Source organism: Ananas comosus, linkage group 7, assembly GCF_001540865.1.
Source record: "Ananas comosus cultivar F153 linkage group 7, ASM154086v1, whole genome shotgun sequence".
Taxonomy (NCBI): Eukaryota; Viridiplantae; Streptophyta; class Magnoliopsida; order Poales; family Bromeliaceae; genus Ananas; species Ananas comosus.
This window is the reverse complement of record NC_033627.1, coordinates 5,044,594-5,064,056: the sequence shown is the minus strand read 5'-3', so window position 1 is coordinate 5,064,056 and position 19,463 is coordinate 5,044,594. Positions and strand designations below refer to the sequence as shown.

Here is a 19,463-nt window from a genome sequence, read left to right as displayed (position 1 = left end):
GGGATAGGGAAGTTCACTAATCCAACGGCCATGATCGTTTTTCTTCGTGGTCCACGTACAGATTGATGGGTACACGGATTTGGACGGTTCAGATGGGCTGAGTAACCACCCATTTATGGCCTCTCGCTTTGATATTGGCTTGGGAGAGAAAGGAGGACAACGAAGGTCGCACTCTGAGAATGCCACTTCAGCTGTGTGAAAAGGCCAAAGATGAGAATTACTGGTGATAATCACTTATCTTTCTTTTTTTCTAAAACTAAAATAAATAAAATAAATATTTTTGGTGTTCTAGTTTCTAGAATAACTGGCAAAAAAAAAAAAAAAAACCCAATTGTATTACTTGGAACTGCTCGGAATGCATCGAAATGTATATTATAATTAAAAATTTAGAGTTTGATTTTTATTTTTTTTAAAAAAATTTTACTTTTGTAATTTGGTAGGACGTACTTTACTTGAGAAGTAATTTCTTTTATTACGAAAAAAATTTGAAGGTGCCAATATGCAACGTTATTCTTGACATTTGAAGATGGTCTTTATTTTTAAATATTACAAATTTTCCGGGTAAATCAAAAGGATATGTATAACTAGATGTCCATACATTCATAAAGAACACGACAAAACAACAAAATCCGTTTCAAAGGTGATCTACAATATTACTGAAATTAAACATTAGATCATCTCTCTTTCAACGTTCACACAATGTTATCTTGTGATTATTCTTATCCATCTGAATACGATGTTCCAACATCCATGCAACCAACTTATCTTTCTTAAAAGTAAAATCACTTTCTTTTTATGCTCTGGTGCAGCAAATCCTGGTGTATTAACAAGATCAAACAAATACAAGGAAGTTAGCGTGAACCATGATAATTGGTACAGACTACAAAACTACCTACTCTTTTATTCTCTTTTTTTTCATTATTTTACTTCGTGTTGTGGGCAAACAACTCGTACCAATGTGGTTAGCCAACAACGACGTATAAAAACATCATGCTTCATAATAAATTTCTAACTTTAATGACGATAACTGCGACATATGACCAACTTTGCCATTCTTTTAATTCCTTAATTTTTTACTAATCCAATTCTTTAACAACTTGAAATACGACTGGTTGTGTTCTTTCATACACATGATAAAAGCAGGTTGTACCAAATAGAAAGACTCTGATTGTACATGGTCACTAAATACGAATCATCACCAATTCACAACATTTCATACTTGAAGAGTAAACTAATAACAGTAATGATAATAAATGATCGAGAGCCAAACCATCATACCTGCAGGTCGGTAAACCTTCAGTTTCATGGCATAATGAAGGCATAATGTCACCGGTGCATGATATACAAAATACAGGAAGCCAAAAAAAAAAAAAAAACTACAAAAAACTTTAATAGGAGTAGAAATCTGGTGAAATGAAGGTAGAAGATTCCTTCATAGTTTTAAACTAATTGGCAACGGAATGTCTTTTCTATATGACACCTCCTACACAGTTGGCAATTTTTGCTCTTTTCCAAAACCTTCCTACCGGAAGGTAACAACCGAAAATTTTAATTCCTTCAGCAAAATTAGGATCAGCATATCCCTATATACATATCCAATAAAGAAATACATCACATGATAGGCTGTTGCTCACCTGTATCTCTCATTGCTTGTCCACATAGAACATATACAAAGCATTACCATGAAGCCCATTTAATAAGTATTATGAATCCGAACCATTTTCCCTCTTTCAGTCAGTAGTTACTCTTCTTATATTATCTGCCACAACATAGCAGGCATCTCATTCGAACATTCATAAGACTCACGAATATATAGGAGATATCATTTTATGGATCATCATCGTAGGGTGTGCCGGATTGTGGTGGTGACGGAATCATCACAATGGGCTTTCCCTGGTGACAAAATTCCAGCAGTGCCGAAGTATTGTTTGACCGGCATAAGTGGCTATTTTCTGATAAGTCCAAATGCTCCAGTTTACCTAAAGTTAGTCGACATGGCATGAGTTTTGGTAATTTCATATTTTCATGGAAGGGAAAGGTATATTCTACAAAAATTCAGGAAGTAAGGAGCAACTTCTGTGAAGTAAAGAGCATAGTTGATCAGCTGATGACTACTAGAATGTAGATGAAAGTCCATATCGCAATCGAGACCCATGGACAACAAACCAAGTGGTCCAAGTCATATTTCTTAATCAATGCAGCCAAGTGATTGAGCTCACAAGCTAACTCGCAAATAAAACCTAGAGAAAAAGCTGAAAGACGCGTACCCTTCAACAGCTTTAGTGCGTCACAAATAATGTCCACTGATTCAGGAGGCATAATGTTAGCTCCTGCATTGATCGACACAAGATTTGGAGCTTGTGAAATGAGCCTGGACAAAAAGTATGCAGTTTGAATCCCACCTCGATTTTTGCTACAACATAAACAGCAATTAGGTGAATCGTATTTCTTACTAGCTTCATAGGCATCTCGGAATAACCAACACTAACCTGATGTTGATGAATGAAAGAGCAATTTCTTGGGGCAATATTTCCTCCAGTTCTTTGAAACCCACTGCTCCCAGTCCAATATCTTCAATATTGAGTTCTCTTAAACCAGAAGCACCCAAAAATTTTGCCAATGTTGCAGCTACAGAACTGAAATTAAAGTAAATTAATATTAAAATAATGGCTTCTAAGAGATTGAAAGAAAACAGAATAAGTAGAAAAAGTTATCCCTAAGTAACCTGCCAAGGTGATTATCTGCAATTGATAGCATGTTCAATGGCTCCTCCAATGATGGGAGGCTTCTTAGAAGTTCAATCACTCCTCCGCTGGATAGATTGCAATTTTCTAATTTTACATTTGAAAGAAGGTTTGTTTTTCCAAGAGCCCTTACAAAGTACGGAATAAGGGATCTGCAAGATTTATGGCCATCAAAATTTTCAAGTTCCAAGATAACAGTGTCATAATTCATAAAGGCAGTATTTTATTAAAGAAGATGAAAATATCGTACTTGACAAACTCTTGACACAGAATACCTGATGCCTTCATCTGTTATTGGATTGTCACTTATGTCTAGACTTTTTAAGCAAGGCATTTTTACCAATATATGGCCAAGATCTTCTGCATCATTGCTATGCAAATTGCTTCCCCTAGTATGATAAAAATTGATTAATAAATATTTTAATTATGGAAATTTCCAGACTGAGGATATACCTGGATAAAAAACAACATAATAGACTCCATAAACTAATGTAAATTAACAAAAGCAAAAAATAATAAACAGTGATACCTAAGATTTAGAACAGTCAAAGACTTCAAGGAAGCATCTGATCCAAGTAGTGATCGGAAATCTTTGGATTGTCTCTCAATTTTAGACAGCCAACCTGAAATCTGCAGAAACTGAACATGATCAAATTTTCTTGTTCATACTACTGATGGCCAAAAAGAAGAAAGAGCAACTGCTAAAACTGCTCACATTGTTTTCTGATATCTCAAGAGTCACTAAATCAGATGAAGAGCTCAGGAGAGTATCGAGAATCTTTTTTGCAAATTTTGGCTGCATCTTAGTATCAGAAAAACATACTGATTCCAACAACCTGGCCAATGAAACATTTTAAATTTATTTTTCTGTAATGGATGGTGAAACAAGACTAAATAAAGATAAAGAATGAAAAAGATGTAGCGAATTGAAGTTTACCTTCCTGAAGACAGAAAAGATAGTAGACAAGTAGGTATTAAAGATGACTTGCTTTCAGAAATGGGTGATGATTTGACACAGAAGCTCTGGATCCCATGAATAAGAGATCCCTCCTCACACAAACTACTGCAAATCTTATTCATAACGGTGGGATACAGTTGACAGTGGATAAACTCAAGAGACAGCAATGTTTTCCTATGGTGGTTCAGAAGCATACACACTCCATCAACCTGAATGTGGCACAAATCAAAGAATAAGTTAACCATAGTAAAGCACTCACTACAAAAAGTAATAAAGAAAACAAAAAGATTTCAAGATTTATATAAAAAAAAAGTATGTTGCGGTACATAGTTTCAGAAACAACAGTGCTATAACTAGTAAAAGGTAAGTACTAACATGCTTGTAGGCTAAGAGTTGTGCAAAGAAGCTATTATACCAATGCATGGCAAGCATCAGATGACATACCAAGGCTAATACCGTGTCAATAAACAACTGATACTTGAGATATCGATCACAAGTGAACCTTGAATTATTTTTATACAGAATCAACTATCTATCACCTTAGTTTCTCCATAAAATAAAACCCTTATAGGCTCATACAAAGATATTATGCTTGAGACATTTTGAGTGAATGATTGGATTTGTGTGAGACTTGCCTGAGTTTTGGAGATAATTCTAATGAATATTAATTTTTGCAGCTTGCAAGATCTCAACATCTCCTGTAAGAATAGAAAAATCGTAAACACTACATTCATGTAGGTCAAAAAAATACTCCCAAGCCACCATTACAAAAAAAAAAAAACAAAGAAGTACAGGGATAGACTTCTCATCTTTTGTTCTGATCTTTGGTAGGAAAATATTTACTATAAAAAGAGATCAACCTATCAGCCAACAAATGAAAGAATAAAGGAGATGATTTCTAAATCTAAAAATATTCAGAGTTTGCAGCATGTAGAAGAATGTGATTCAGAAATTCAAAAAAAGCTGAATTAAGGAGAAATAGAAAAAAAAAAAGGCAGCACAAATCGGCAATAACACATCGACAGAATGAATACATACAAAATGCCATATATGGATAATCTGCAACAGTTACATTAGCCAAACCCTTTCTCAACAATAAGGGATAATCTAGGAAGAACCATTGAAGATGAAGCAGAGTATTTGAAAATACAAATAAATACTAATGTCCCTATTTTGAGAATAATATGCTTGGACGATTATACATCAATATAGTTTTAAATGTTAGGCCATAAATTTAGAACATCGTGAATGAAGTAATTTTGATGTTCACACATTGATTCTACTTCCATGGGAATAATGTCTGCCTAAAACAACTTACAGAAAGATTTGTTTCCACAAGAAGATCCTTGTAAACATAAAACTATAATTTATCTAGTCTTAATGAATTTTAACAAAATCAAGCCCAAAATCACCCATCTTAAAAGGCTTAACTGCAGTTAGTCGTAATGCTTACACATATTTCTACAGCACACAGCACATTTTGAAGTCTCAGACATCTGCAAAACAGAAAAAAAAGTTTGATAATAGTAACAGAAGACATCATATCTGAAATTCTGGTAACTCAATTCTTAAAAAAACAAAACAAAACAAAACAAACTGCTGGCAAGGTAAAGACTTGATAGAAACAAACAATATCCTAAAAAAAATAGTACCACTAAGTCTCCAAATTTATGTCCTGTTGAATCAGCATATCAAGTTGAAGAAAAAACAGTTCATAATATGATAGCCCAAAAAAATTGATCCATTTATCAAATTGAACAGGATCTAAAATGACGCACTACCTTGCATAGCATCCAAATCTGTCGCAATGATACGATAATCTGAAACACTCATCAAGCATGTTCTCACCATGGCTGATTGCATTAATTATGCTATCTGCAAAAAGAAAGAGAAGGAAAAAGGAGAAGCAAAAGCCACTTCAAGACAACAGCAGATATACTAATAATATCCTCCATACAACATAGTAGATAGTATCAGTTGCACTAAGCACAAATGACCAGCAATAAATTTCAGAATTGTCACAAAGGAACTTACTGGATATTCTCAGTTCACCAATGCGCCCATAAAAAGAAGGAAGAAGGGCTCTCTCTGCAGCATCATCTAAGCAACTTCTCTAGCAAATAAAGTTGGTCAAACACTCGGTATCATTTCTCCACTCTTGCAAACAAAAAACAAGTGAATTTATAACAAATCAAATTGTTTGGATACTTTTGCAGGTGCTTCTCCCAGTACAGCTGCTGCCAATCTAGAGGACCCTTCACCGAGTTATGTATTCCTGCACTGTCATCTGTAGTAATGTATTTTCTTGGATCAATCTTCCTGAGATCCTCTGGCCACCGCTTTCTAAACAGTATCTTCCACGCAATGTTGAAGTTGTCATACCTGAAAATTGATCTATTATAAATACGTATTTGCAAAATGACTTATTTTCATTTCTTGAATTCACATGATCAGTAATAAACCTTCCACGTTTTCTCCCATGAATTTCACCAGGAGTTCTGAATTTCTCCATACAATCATCAATCAATCTGTGAGAAGACAATTTCCATGTTTTAATTATAAGCATGAACAAACAACAACCTTTTATCAATGTTTGACAGATCTGCAATAAATGGCGCAGAGAATAACAAATCATTGTGTATTTAAAAAAGATGGTCAAGAATCTGATCATACTTGACACTCCTAAAAACCTTGACAAACCAACTATTTATCCCAATCTAATGAAAAAAATGAGAAAAAATTCACTAAAATCATTGTCATCAAACCTCAAATTACTATTATAGAATAAAGAATGACTCGATTCAATTGTGATCCAAGCACCCCTTGAATTAGGACAGTTTTTTAACATTAAACATCGACTGCTAACTACTGTACAAGATAAGTGATCTTTCATACAGCTGAAATACTTGACAAAGATACTAAAAAAACTTTACCAAGTAATCTATAAATATTCCATATCATCATACTATAATATTATCACCATTCTTCTGAACTTAGCAATTAATCTTTCTTCAGGAGTTGCAACTCAATGATAGCGAATGAGAGGCACACATTATGATAAAAGAGAAGATAAATGATTACACAAACTACGTAAACAATTACACGAACTACAAATTTAACCAATATGAACACAATGAAAGCGACTGACACGTTGTGAAGTGTTTGCAAGGCCAATGGAGGTAAGTTTATCACCACGCTATCAAGCAAATCCGACGGAAGATCTAGTATGTCTTGCAAATGATCATATCCTAAATCAGAAAAAGAAAAACATTACTTAACAAGTAAATAGCATTGAAAACAACACAATCATTAGATTCAATAATGGTATTAACGATTCACTACCATAACACTCAAAAATGTCCGTAAAAAATTCACCATGTATGATTGCTGATGTTATAGCCTTCAAACATAGAGCCAACAAAGATGGAACCTCCTCCGACATTTCGTAACATCAACGATGGATTCAACAAAACCTGTAGCTCAAAAAGTTCAAAATAAACTAGGGTTAGTAATCTCAATTAGGAAATTTAATTTCGGGACGTACAAAATCCATGATTCACAGCAAGGATCAAAGAGAAGTAAGCTATGATCAAGCGAAAAATCGAAAGGAACTTATTAAACCTTAAAAAGTTGCCAATAAAAACGATAATTTACCGAATCACATGGGCGATTGAGGTTAATACGTTGCTACAAACAACGTTGAGAGGAGAGAGAGTCGGAGAGAGCGATGGTGGAGGAAGAAGAAGTGTGGAGTCCAGTAGAGAGGTGAAGGACGAGAACCGGTCGGGTCGAGTCAAATTTCACAACCCTAATTGAACCATACGAAACCTATACGAGCCAATACGGGTTCGACCGATTGGTCGGGTCTAAGTTAGACCCGAGCTGAAGTCGTCGCATTCTTCGCTTCGTACGCCGACTTTTTACTTGTAGTCGGCAGCGAAGGATTCTCCGCCACCGAAACTCAATATTGCAACTGTAAGTGAAGTCGGCAGTTTCCAGTTGTCGTCTGCGACTTCTTGGCGACATATTTTACCCCACTTCCTTTTTTTTTTTGTCACAAGTTGAAGTCGGCGAATTCGGTCTTTTGCAACAAATTCAGATTTTATTTTTGTATTTATTCTTTATTTTTACTATCTTTTGAGAGAGAGAGAGAGAGAGAGAGAGAGAGAGTGGGGTGAGCCTACAATCAGATTTCATGTCTAAATTTTTTTTTAAAAAAAAATAGAAAATTAAAAAATTAAAAAAAATTGTGCCCAAGTTGAAGTTTGTCAAAGAGGAATTAGGATCTAATCTAAAAATATATCACCGTAGTACATCCACTTAAATACATTTTTCTCTCTTGATATTATAAAATGGTGACGGAAATTACTGCCTAAAATGCATTTCAGGAAGAATTGTCACTTAGTATGAAGTTGTAGTACAAGACGCGTTCAATGGCCTGAAAATATTGTTGGGTCATTATTGCTATGAAGTGCAAAAGAAGGTCTCTTTTCATATGTTCAGTCAACTGCACATAAAGTCATCATGAAATGTTTCTAACTTGAGTCTCAAACTTGTGTCAATTTCACCCATGAGAAGTTTGATTAACTGAAAAAGTTAAATTGATTGGTGAAACTTCAACTCCAATCTTAATTCTTCAGAAGTATAACTATCGGCATTAAAAAATCAACTCACAATTGTATAAGAATATATAATTTTCGTCGAAGTGACACTATCCAAACATACTTTTCTTTCTTTCTTTCTTTTTTTTTTTTTTTACACTTCAAAGTTTTACGCATCAAACGTACTGCACAAACCTGATAAATGCCTGTGTACTTCTTACAACAATTCTGGCCTAAGTTTAATACTGACTTTTGGTGAACTTGTTTTCTTTTTCTTCCAAAGTGGACATAACAATTCATTGCCCTCAAAAGGAGAGTTATATAGAGTGAGAGATTCATTACTCAGGGACACTGTTTAGTGGCGTGTTTGTCGCTCAGTGCTCACCTCCTACATTTGGCATAAACATCAACCTGCAAGGTGCATGACTCTTTGTCATCTATGACATAAGTTAAAAGGGACTCTTTATTGATCATATGCACCATGATCATCAAAGTAATAAATGCTCTTTTGGTGATGGCGGTGGCAGGTACTAATAGTGAGAGTGGTAACAGTAAATAAAAGAATGAAAGACTCAGATTACTTTTTTATAATCTTGAGTTGAGAAAAGCTCAGAAAGTTAAAGCAGTAAATTAAGCAGTCTAATTTGGTACAGTTTCTACTTGTTATGTGGTTCAAAATTTTTGGAATAAATAGAAAGACAAAATGGTTGGTTTGCTCTCAAGTGACTGATCTTAACCACAGCTTGTTTCATGCATTTGTTAGTTGAATTTAACTACTAAACTTTAGACATAAAACCCCACTGGTTACACTTTCACATTGCCTTTAGCTATATACTGGAGAGAGGCTGATTATTTCCTATTTTATCATTCTCATTAATGGAAATGTACTTAGTACATGTACCTGCCTTCCTGATGTTGGCCCTGAATAATGCACTGGTTGAACATGGCCTTAAAGGATGTAGATAAATATGGTACAAAAATAATGAGTGGCCAAGGTTACTTTCAACTCAAAAGAAGTTCTATAACCTTCTTTATTCTTGCAGCTGTGAAATACATCAGCTTTTTTTTTTTTTTTTTTTTTTTTTTTTTTTTTTTTTTTTGCAGCTGTGGCATATAAAAGTGAAATTGTGTCTCCCTTTTTCCAAAAAAAAAAAAAAGGAAGTCAGTGGCGCTCGCTAAATAATTCCTCATCATGAGTATGTAGGTATTTCATTCTATGATCCTTGAAGGATCATAGAGGCAAGATCTTGCACATTAGCTTAACTAATCTATTTTCTTCTTTTTTTTCGGAAGAGAGTTGTTTCTGTTTGATATTCAAGGATTGTGTTTTCAGTTGACTAAAATTTTATTGGTAGAATTGTGGGTTTAAGCAGATGAAGTTAAGGATCTATATGGCACTAAGATGTGAGAGAGTGCTGAGAAAAAGAAAAATATCGATATATTTAGTGAACCAGATGACTTCTCTTAATCCTAATATTGCTCCTACTGCAATTTTCCAGCAATAATTTGGACAGATTTTGACAGAAAAGGCATAATATGAAAGTTTGGCAAGAGGATTTACCGATAAATGTTCTTTTAAACAATCTCAGATTCCTCTGCTTTATAAGTTAATACAACTTAACAACTCAACTGGTGTAATTGAGCGATGATCATATTCAGCAAAGGCTAGCTATCAATACAAGGAACCTGACACAAAAGTGTATAATAGGATTTCAGCAATACAATGGTGTATCTAATTAGAATCTTGGATGCCATTATTGTTATAGTTACATTGTCACTGTTTATAGCATAAAAAATTAGAATCCCAAATGTCGTCATCGTCATTTGCAAATACAACACACGGTCTCCCAACTGTCACACAAAAATGTGATATTGCAAGAAAAAGTCCTCATGACAAAGACGACATCAAATTTTCTGTTTTTCACTATATAAACTCCAGAATTTAAATTTGTAGTTAAGGACCTCCACCAACCATCGCTCGAAAGATGAAGAAAATACATAACGTAGAGGACTATATAAAGCACCAGTTGGGCCTTCAGCAGTTTACTGGCAAGAACTCTTAAACCCATTTCCTTCTTATTCTGTCTCCTGTTCTCACATTTCTACAATCTACAGCCATGACCTTTTCTAGGATCTTCTTATTCACTCTTCTTCCATGCTTATTGTTATCTTTAGGAACACTTCCTGTGTCAAATGCAACTCGCGCCTTCTTCGTCTTTGGCGATTCTCTTGTAGACAATGGCAACAACAACTATCTCGCGACGACGGCTCGGGCCGACGCACCTCCTTACGGCATAGACTTCCCATCTCACCAGCCTACAGGCCGATTCTCCAATGGATTGAACATCCCTGACATTATTAGTTAGTGTATCTAATATCAGAATACATTAAAAAATGTTACTGAAGTATTAAACATGTCTGTAATAATTTCTAGCTGGTCATCTCATTTCCGTACTCCTATAATAATTTGGAGGTATCTCGAGCCAAGTAGTTTTATCATGAGTAGCATAACTGAACGACGAGAAACAAATTCATAACAGTATGCATAAAAATTTATCTGTAGAAAATAGATTAGAGTTGGATCTGAATGTCCTTGTCTACTGGAATCTTACTCCTAGCGACACTCAACATAAAACCATATGTGCCGTTACTCGATTTGCTTGTACATACTAACATTGCGGAACACTTCAAGTTGACAATCTCTAGTCACCAATGATGTTCTCAAAATGTCACGACAATAAAGTAAATTTACCACACTTTGTATGGATTCCAGATTCTAAGTATGCTTTTCTCCTCAAGAGGTCTCAAACTAAGACCAATTTACAACGATTTTTTCGAAAAGCAATTCCAATGCTCTTTACTGAATTGTGATTTTGTTCCAAAAAGTGTCATCTAAGCGAGCTAGTTGAATGCCTAGGCGAGCACCTTGGAGCTGAATCTCCTTTGCCATACTTGAGTCCACATCTCGAAGGGGAAAAACTACTTGTCGGAGCGAACTTTGCATCAGCAGGGATTGGGATTCTCAACGACACCGGAATCCAATTTGTAAGCTCTTTCATAACATAGTTCCACAGAAAAGTCAAAGAAAAAAGTCTATCCAAATTGACAAGTAAAAACCATGTTAAAACTTTTTTTCTTTTCTTTTTTTTCCCATATGCAGGTTAATATAATAAGGATCGAGAAGCAATTGCAGTACTTTGAGCAATACCAGCAGAGGCTGAGCTCTCTGATTGGCGAGAAACAGACGCGGCACCTCGTGAACAGCGCGCTCGTTCTGATAACTCTAGGAGGAAATGATTTTGTCAACAATTACTACTTGGTGCCTTACTCTGCGAGATCAAGAGAGTTCTCCTTGCCCGACTATGTCCAGTATCTCAATTCTGAATACCGGAAAATTCTTTTTGTATGTTTCACTCCTAGCTTTGATCTATTTCACTGCAGCTATAATGGTTCATTCACATTGTGTTTCTTCTGCTGTTTTTGGTAACATTTCAGAGGCTTTATGAACTTGGCGCGAGACAAGTCCTGGTCACTGGAACTGGCCCACTGGGGTGCGTGCCGGCCGAGCTAGCACTGAGGAGCCGCGCCGGGCTCTGTGACCCGGAGCTGCAGCAAGCCGCAGACCTATTCAATCCCCAGATGGTTCAGATGCTGGGAGAGCTTAATAGTCAGCTCCAGTCGGATATCTTCATCGCCGTTAACGCTTTCCGGATGCACATGGACTTCATATCCAACCCAGAAGCATATGGTAAGAAATCATTGTGGGTACTATCAGGGCATTATTATGTTGGAACACCTATTATTTGTATAAGAAAAAGAAATAAAAACCATAACTGTACTGGAGCTTCTGCAGAAGTTTTGCTGAAGAACCGCCATTTGGAAATAGCTCTAACATCGAAATCCATGGCAGTTTCTTGCTGTAGTTAGAACATAGGAGTAGAAGCTTAAAGTGGAACTTCAAATTTCCTCCGTAGTAGAAGCTTCAAATTGTTTTAATGTGTCGCTTTTACTTTCTGATAATCGAAAAACTCAACTACTGGTTTGGTAATTGCTGTTTTATTAACAAACGAGCATTTCTAATTGATTGTCAAAATTATTGGCAGGTTTCGTGACATCCAAGGTTGCATGCTGTGGGCAAGGGCCATACAACGGGATCGGGCTCTGCACCGTGCTTTCAAGCGTGTGCCCGAACAGAGATGTGTACGCATTCTGGGATGCATTCCACCCAACAGAGAGAGCTAACCGGATCATCGTGAGCCAATTCATGGCCGGATCCACCGAGTACATGAACCCCATGAACCTAAGCACAATCCTCGCCATGGATGCGCGAATCTGATATATTAGAATTCAGAATTTCCCTTCTACTCACCCCTCTGAGTGTTAGATTAGCTTTTACCTTATTCGAATTCACTACTCACCCCTCTGAGTGTTAGATTTAGCTTTTACCTTGTTTGAAGTCACTGTTAATAATCCACCGTGTGCTTAAGGTATAGTTAGCAGAGGTGTTAGCTATACTCTCCTTGCTTGATGCATCTTTTGCTTCAGAAGTTCCATATATAATATATTCCAGGAAAAAGATGGCACTTAGTAAGGGGGAAACGGGTATAAAATAAGCTTTTATACCCTATACCTATACCCATGTAAGCGCGGGAAAACCCAAAAAGAGACAAAAGGCAATACCTCAATAATGTGCAAATGCACATATCAAACTTGTCAAATTTTCCTCTAATAAAAATCCTCAATGAAATGGTCACAAACCGACGATTAGTATCTCCATGCAGTAAGGAGGAACAGTAGCTTTTACGGAGAAGTGAGAAAGCTTCCGAAACATTACAAGTAAAACTACGAAACCGTGGCACTACTCAAAAAACATGGCCATAAAATGAGTAAAGAGTTATACCTCGGCATAAATCAGAGAAAGGTGACAACAGAAAGGAGATCACATATTCAAATTTCATGATAGAAGAAAGTAGTTACAGTTTGCAATGAGCAGTTACAGAATGTGTGGCTCAGCGACAAAAATGAAAGAACACAAACTAAGACATCCTTTTAGCTCGTCTCACAAACAAATGCCCTTGAATTCGGGCATACCGATAGCACCAGGAATTACTTTCTTGTACCTAAAAAGAATATAGGCGAAACACCAGTACACTGTTATCAACAATATAGGCAAAAGGAAGAGCATTAAACCTGCGGCTTTTGTAAAAGTAGCCACAGTTTATCATATTTCTTTGTATAGAAATAGATGGATCAGAACAATCACTGAAATGTCACGCCCCTAAAATAAAAGCATGTATTTCAGACCAGCTAGATACTGTGTAGAGGACACCGGACAAGCCCTTCCAAACAGGGGTCTTTTCCTGTTTGTCGAGCTGCCTTTGTTTATTTACCAATCCAGAGAATAGTGGAACGAAGGAAACACCATAATGCTTTCCCACTCTCCTCAAACTCATGCTCGATCCAACCACTATGCCGATATCTGCTTCGAGTAAGCAGAGCAAGTCTCCCACCGAGTCCCCTATGTACACAGACAAATGCTTCGGGTCACGGCTTAAGTTGCTTATGATGGTTTTAAATTTCTCAACCTTGTCAAGGGGAGACTCCATCTTTCTGAAGATTTCTCCGGTAGAAACAGATCCTTCATAGCCAAACTCATTTGAGTGGATGGTTAGATCATTTAGACAACCGGCTGCGCATATAATACCAGAAAATACAATGTTAGAAGCATCTGGAGAAAATAGTACTACAATGTTGCATTGTAAGATGCCACATAAAAAACTAGTCTCACCAATAAAACAAAACAAATGTTTAACGCTATAAGTCGGTCTCATTTCAAAGATAAGCTAGATAGTTTGCTAAAAGAAAAAAAATAATAAATAGAATTTCACCAAGAAAAGGCATTAGCCACACACACAACCACAGCAAGTCGAAGCAGAAATAAGCTGCATAAGATAAAATAGGAAAATCCAGATGACTTAGTTTCTCCTAGGGAAGAATTTGGCTGTTCCCACTTGGCAAAGCGGATGGCAAGAATTAATAATTACTACAAAGCACCTACAAGAAATTTTCTGAAGATGCTCAAACCAAGCATCAATTAGTAACTAAATGAACAGTTCCTTAATCACTAAGAACACATTCTGATTCATGGCTTAAATCCATACTTATCACCTAAACTTTGATAAGCAAGCATTATGGTGCTTAAATGTAGTGAACAGTGTGTATCAATCATCAAATTGAATATTCAAGTAAATTCTACATTCCTAGCTGATCTTCACTCATTGACATGGAAACAATTTGAACACAAAAAACCAACAGAAGTTGAACGAAAAGAGGATCAGGGGGCTTTCTAGTAAAGAAAAACAGAGGGAAGTTAACTGGTAGGAGAGATGTAACAAACATTTATGAAATGCTCTCACAGGAAAGCAGGAAAAGAAAGGAAATAGATACCTGAAGAAAAGGCCGACCTTATGAGATCGGCACACCAGCAATATGAAAGAATATGCAGATCCACATTCAGCTTCTCCTTTATCTTTACAAGATTTTGGAAAAAATTTGTACAACCATCTTGAAGAACCAGCCGCTCACCAGCCTTCTTTATGTCATCCAACTTCAGTCCCTTTAACAATCCAGAATTGATAACCCTAGAATTTGCCCGATTCTCAAAATCAGATAGCAGCTTCAGACTTGTGCGCAGGCGGTCATAATCAAATGCCTTTACTGCAAATAGAGAACCAACCAAACCATGAGGAAGTTAACATCCTAGTTATCCAGGCCAGGTAGTGTTTATATTTTCTACCCGGTTGTTGCAAGTCAAGAATAAGATGATACACAGAATGCTATTACCTTCTTGTGATGAAAGTAATTTTTCTATGCATTCCTCGTACTCCTCAGTAAACTGCCTTGAGAGCATGTTCCAGGAGTTTCTCATATCTGATGATGACTTCCGCGCAATCAATCCATCAGCCACACCCTGATCAGCCTTTTGTGCAGTCAATATAGCAATCTCTGCCAAAATGGCAGAGGAATCAACTACCGTGCATGTTAAATCAAAATCCGAAAACACAATGAGTCGATTTTTCAGATCATGTGGATTTGTCAAGGGAACTACAGAAGGCCGCGCTATTTGTTGACTGGAGAAGAACTCAATTTCTAGCTTCATAGATTGCTGGTAAAGCTTTCCTATAAGTTCGAGTTCCTCGCCAGTCAACGAAACACTCAGGTTATCAAGCAAATCTTCTATCTTTACAGCAGTGTCCTGCAAGCAAGTGAACAATGATAAATCGAAGAAGTAAATAGCTCCTATAATATAAGGATAAACAGCTATTTAGAAGTTTCTGTCGTATAAGAGAACAGCTTAAAAGAGAAGGATTTCGATAGCATACCTCAAAGGCTCTAGAGGAGTAACTTTCGATCCACTTCTTGTAGGGATGATTACCATTATTTTGCAGAAACACTTGAAGTTCATTCCCCAGATATGCAAAAAGCCTCATGCAAGGCGTCACAGCACCTACTGTATAAGCAGCAATTTTTGTTTTTTCAAAAGGAGTGACAATTTTCCCAGGACCTTTTCCTCCATCAATTTTCCCTGAAGCTGTCGCAATCAGGAATTCTATATATCTTGTTGTGGACGAGCTAGGAGCAGTTCCCTTGGAGGGATCAATTCCCCATTCCTGCAAAAATTATTTGCTGAGAACTATTTAAGGAAGGTGCATCTCAAAAGCAGATGATATATAATTGCTCTTGATATAGTATGAAGAACATCTACTGACTATCTCTTAAACAATACTGCCCATGCAAAACAATTCTCAGAAAATTATAGAGTATGAGTTCTCGTAGAAATAGTGATACAAACATCAACTTGCCTCCAAAATATAAAATTCAATTCGGAATTATTTGAGTTCCTCATCAAGTATCGGCAACATAAAAAAAACCGTGAAACCTAATGTGATGCGACTAATTAAGAAAAATTAGAATAAAATTAAAAATGCTAGTGCTTAATGTATCTTACTTGGACAACTGAATTGTGCATTTTCAGTTCCTCAATCACAGCTTTCCTCAGCTCACGTATCGTAGCCTTGGCATCATCATCATCAGAACATTCTTCCGCCATCTCATAGCTAACACAACCAAGATAACAAGTCCATAGCTACAATTATTAATGATCACATAACAAAAAAAATATGCCACAAAATAAAGCAGTCGCAAGCATTTACATATATAAACACTTTAAATCGTCCACAATTACTATGAACACCAAAATCTGCCTTAAGTTCTACGACCAAGGATGCAAGATATAATAGATAAAATCCAAAAGCTAGATTGTAAATCCTAACTACCAAATCGGAAAGTGCACTAGATAACAAAGGATCAAGACAGTATAGATATATGGATATCTGTCTACTTGACCGTAACACTACAATCCATGCACGTCTCAGCAGAACTTACAAGCACTGCAAACCCTAAATCCCGTTCACCTTAACTGCGAGTACTCAAAGAAATGACGAAAAGAGCCTAAGAATAAACACACTTACGCCTTAGTGAAAGCTTTGAGGAAGTGGACGTCCTGCGCGACGTAGCCCTGGAAAGCCTCGGACTCTAAGCCTCCCGCCGCCAAGCACACGACGAAGGGCGTGTACGCGGTGAACACCGCCTCCTTCTGGGACCTGATCCAGAACCTCTTCGCCGGGGATCCCTCCTCCACCCCCTTCGCCACAACCGCCATGGCCGCTCCCTTCTTCGAATCCGGAGCCAAATCCGGGGCCGAGAACACTTCCGTTCGGCCCGATCCTTCCCCACGGAGCGATCCAAACGCGTCCGCGCAGCGAGAACGGGAATGGGAGCGGATCGATGCCGCGGATCTATAGCGCGAGAGCGAGAGCGAGGAGCGAGGAGCGAGGAGCTAGGGTTAGGGTTTCGTCGTACGAGAGGGGAGAGGAAGCATCAAGGTGGGTAGAGGAAGGGTAAAGGATGGGAGCGGGTGTATTTATAGGCGGGGGAGTAGAGGGAGAAGAGGAGGAAGGAACCGGCGGCCGGCGCGGTTTTCCATGGTCTACTAGTGCTTTCTGGTGAAAGTAGTGGGTCGGAATCGGACCGGGTCGGCGGTTGGACGTTGGTGGAGGGCCTTCGGTACAAATGGTGGGTACTTGTCGCTGTTGTTTAAGGAAAATCCACTTCGCCCTCTGCGTGCACCGAAGCCTATACACCCAGCGCACGCCAACACACAAATTAAAGAGCCTGAAGATGCGTGTACTTTTTCTCCCAAATAATTTCTTCCTATCCGCTGTTTTCTGGCTCAAATGGGAAAGAACTTTGTGGTTGATACCCGAGATGCCGAGTTAAAATTCTCGTTGATTCATAGTTTTCGGCTAAATTTATTTCTAAATAAAATAAGCGAAGCAGAAAAATCTTAAGGGATAAATTTTAAATACCACTCTTATGGTTTTACACTTTCTCACTTTATCATTATAAGATTTAAAGTGTATCAAGTTAGTGTCATGCGGTTTTATTTTTATCTTTTAGTCATCTTTTTCATTAATATTTCGTTAAATTATATACAAAAAACTTCAATACCCTACCTAAGTTTATCGAATATTCACTTTAGTATTTAGTTTTAACTTTGTCACCGATTTAATAAAAAAATTAACAAAATCAATAATAAAAAAATAAAAATAAAAACACATGATATTAAATCAATACACTTTAAACCACAGAATATTAAAATAAAAAAGTGTGAAATCACATAGATGGTATTTAAAATCTTTTTCAAAATTGAATAACAAGTATGCATAAAATTTTTCTTCACACTTAAAATTCATAATTTAGATTTTTGATTAAAGAGAGAAAATAAATTAAATATGCTAAACCTTCTCGTGCGACGCACCGTTTCACGACTACAGGTAGGGAGGGAATTGAGTGATGGAACGCACGGCAAAAGTGAAAAGTCCGAATCTTAGCGACTCATCTACTGACACGTGTCCAGCTAGAACCCCTTTCGCTCGTGACATCGACATGTTTTCCAATTCCAGTTGTCATATGCACACCACGACCTTTAAATTCGTCTCGTTTTGACGGCTAGATGAAGATGGCCTGTTTTGTGCCAGTTTCATCCGACGGTCAAAAGAGCGAAGGAGTAAAAAAAATATAGAAATATCATGGGTGACGTCATAATGTCCTATGGATAATGAAGTTTTAGAATAAGACAGGGTTTGATTCAAACTAAGCAGCCCGTGGGGCCTACTTGGCCTTTTATAATCCAATGGGCTTTAGAAAACTATCAACGGCCCGTTACCGTTCATCGTAAAGTTTCGACGGTGGATGCGGTGGCTTAAAACGTTAGTGATGACGATTTTTGAGAGAAATATAGCCAAGTCCACGTATTAAATGGGCCCGCTGAGATTGAAAAAATTATAAAAAAAAAAAGAAAGAAAAAACTGAAGGATTGTTTGACATTTGCGGGCCCACAGCCCACAAGAGGCACGTTTCGATTCAATTTTGTTTTTAATTTTCTGTTGATCAGCCAACACATGCTATGTTAAGTTATTGCAATCATGATATAATTTAAATTTAAAATTTAAATTTGAAAAGGAAAGAGAGAGAGAGAAAAGAAGGTACTTTTTGTTTACTTCATGCAATTTCCGGAAGATCCTGGTTGATTGACTTTTTCCTTTTTCCGAAAGGGGCTGATTTTACTTTTTGAACTTTCCTTTTTTTTTTCTTTTATAATTTCTTATTGTTGATGACCTACCAAATGCCGTACGTATCCGATGACAATGTGACACGTAATTCTGAAAATGAATAGCCTCCTAAGCCCCCAGCCTATGATAGGCACTTGTTGGTGCCTTAACCAACAAGGCTAGTTAATGGTTGTGATTTTCTTATTTGGCCTTTTGCGCGCATGCTTTTCTATTTCGTAGATTGTAGTATGCATGGATTAACAGCATTTGCATAGAAAATAAATTAAGAAGGTGGGTAATGTTTTAGCAATGCTGACCGTACGCATATTTTATAATTTACACCATAGTCTTTAAAAAGAAAATATTCACTTATCAACTTTAAATCTTAATGTTTTTTTTTTTGAGAGATAGATAGCATGTTACCCGCTTCGTTTATTTCATTTAGAAATACACTTAGCTAGAAATGTGAATCAACTAGGATTCGAAC

General features: G+C 36.9%; 4 protein-coding genes across 6 annotated transcripts in view; 1 reads left to right on the top strand and 3 right to left on the bottom strand.

The window, feature by feature from the left end:
- The window catches only part of LOC109713428 (rRNA biogenesis protein RRP5), a gene marked incomplete at its 5' end in the record, with an annotated part of 64,636 nt that overhangs the window by 18,973 nt on the left and 26,200 nt on the right, over positions 1 to 19,463 (bottom strand).
- On the bottom strand, positions 1,404 to 7,489 carry LOC109713431 (NACHT, LRR and PYD domains-containing protein 4C-like). 3 transcript variants are annotated; one of them, XM_020237510.1, is made up of 17 exons: positions 7,357 to 7,489; positions 7,045 to 7,175; positions 6,851 to 6,950; positions 6,165 to 6,230; positions 5,911 to 6,084; positions 5,737 to 5,810; positions 5,484 to 5,577; positions 5,156 to 5,198; positions 4,338 to 4,400; positions 3,682 to 3,911; positions 3,460 to 3,580; positions 3,274 to 3,374; positions 3,020 to 3,133; positions 2,726 to 2,896; positions 2,490 to 2,636; positions 2,268 to 2,413; positions 1,404 to 1,979 (listed from the first exon to the last, which is right to left on the bottom strand). In XM_020237510.1, the coding sequence occupies exons 2-17, from the start codon at positions 7,142 to 7,144 to the stop codon at positions 1,828 to 1,830; spliced, it is 1,896 nt and encodes a 631-aa protein (XP_020093099.1). In that variant the 5' UTR covers positions 7,145 to 7,175; positions 7,357 to 7,489; the 3' UTR covers positions 1,404 to 1,827. The 3 variants fall into 3 exon arrangements, with proteins under 3 accessions (XP_020093099.1, XP_020093100.1, XP_020093101.1); XM_020237511.1 differs by having other exon boundaries at positions 2,268 to 2,371; XM_020237512.1 differs by lacking the exon at positions 4,338 to 4,400.
- Positions 10,355 to 12,741, top strand: LOC109713433 (GDSL esterase/lipase At5g33370-like). Its single transcript, XM_020237514.1, has 5 exons — positions 10,355 to 10,664; positions 11,221 to 11,348; positions 11,464 to 11,706; positions 11,799 to 12,051; positions 12,407 to 12,741. Exons 1-5 carry the CDS (start codon positions 10,421 to 10,423, stop codon positions 12,637 to 12,639), a joined length of 1,101 nt encoding a protein of 366 aa, XP_020093103.1. The 5' UTR covers positions 10,355 to 10,420; the 3' UTR covers positions 12,640 to 12,741.
- On the bottom strand, positions 13,226 to 17,254 carry LOC109713432 (bifunctional TH2 protein, mitochondrial-like). Its single transcript, XM_020237513.1, has 6 exons — positions 16,835 to 17,254; positions 16,312 to 16,420; positions 15,686 to 15,973; positions 15,147 to 15,558; positions 14,751 to 15,020; positions 13,226 to 13,992 (listed from the first exon to the last, which is right to left on the bottom strand). The coding sequence occupies exons 1-6, from the start codon at positions 17,023 to 17,025 to the stop codon at positions 13,574 to 13,576; spliced, it is 1,689 nt and encodes a 562-aa protein (XP_020093102.1). The 5' UTR covers positions 17,026 to 17,254; the 3' UTR covers positions 13,226 to 13,573.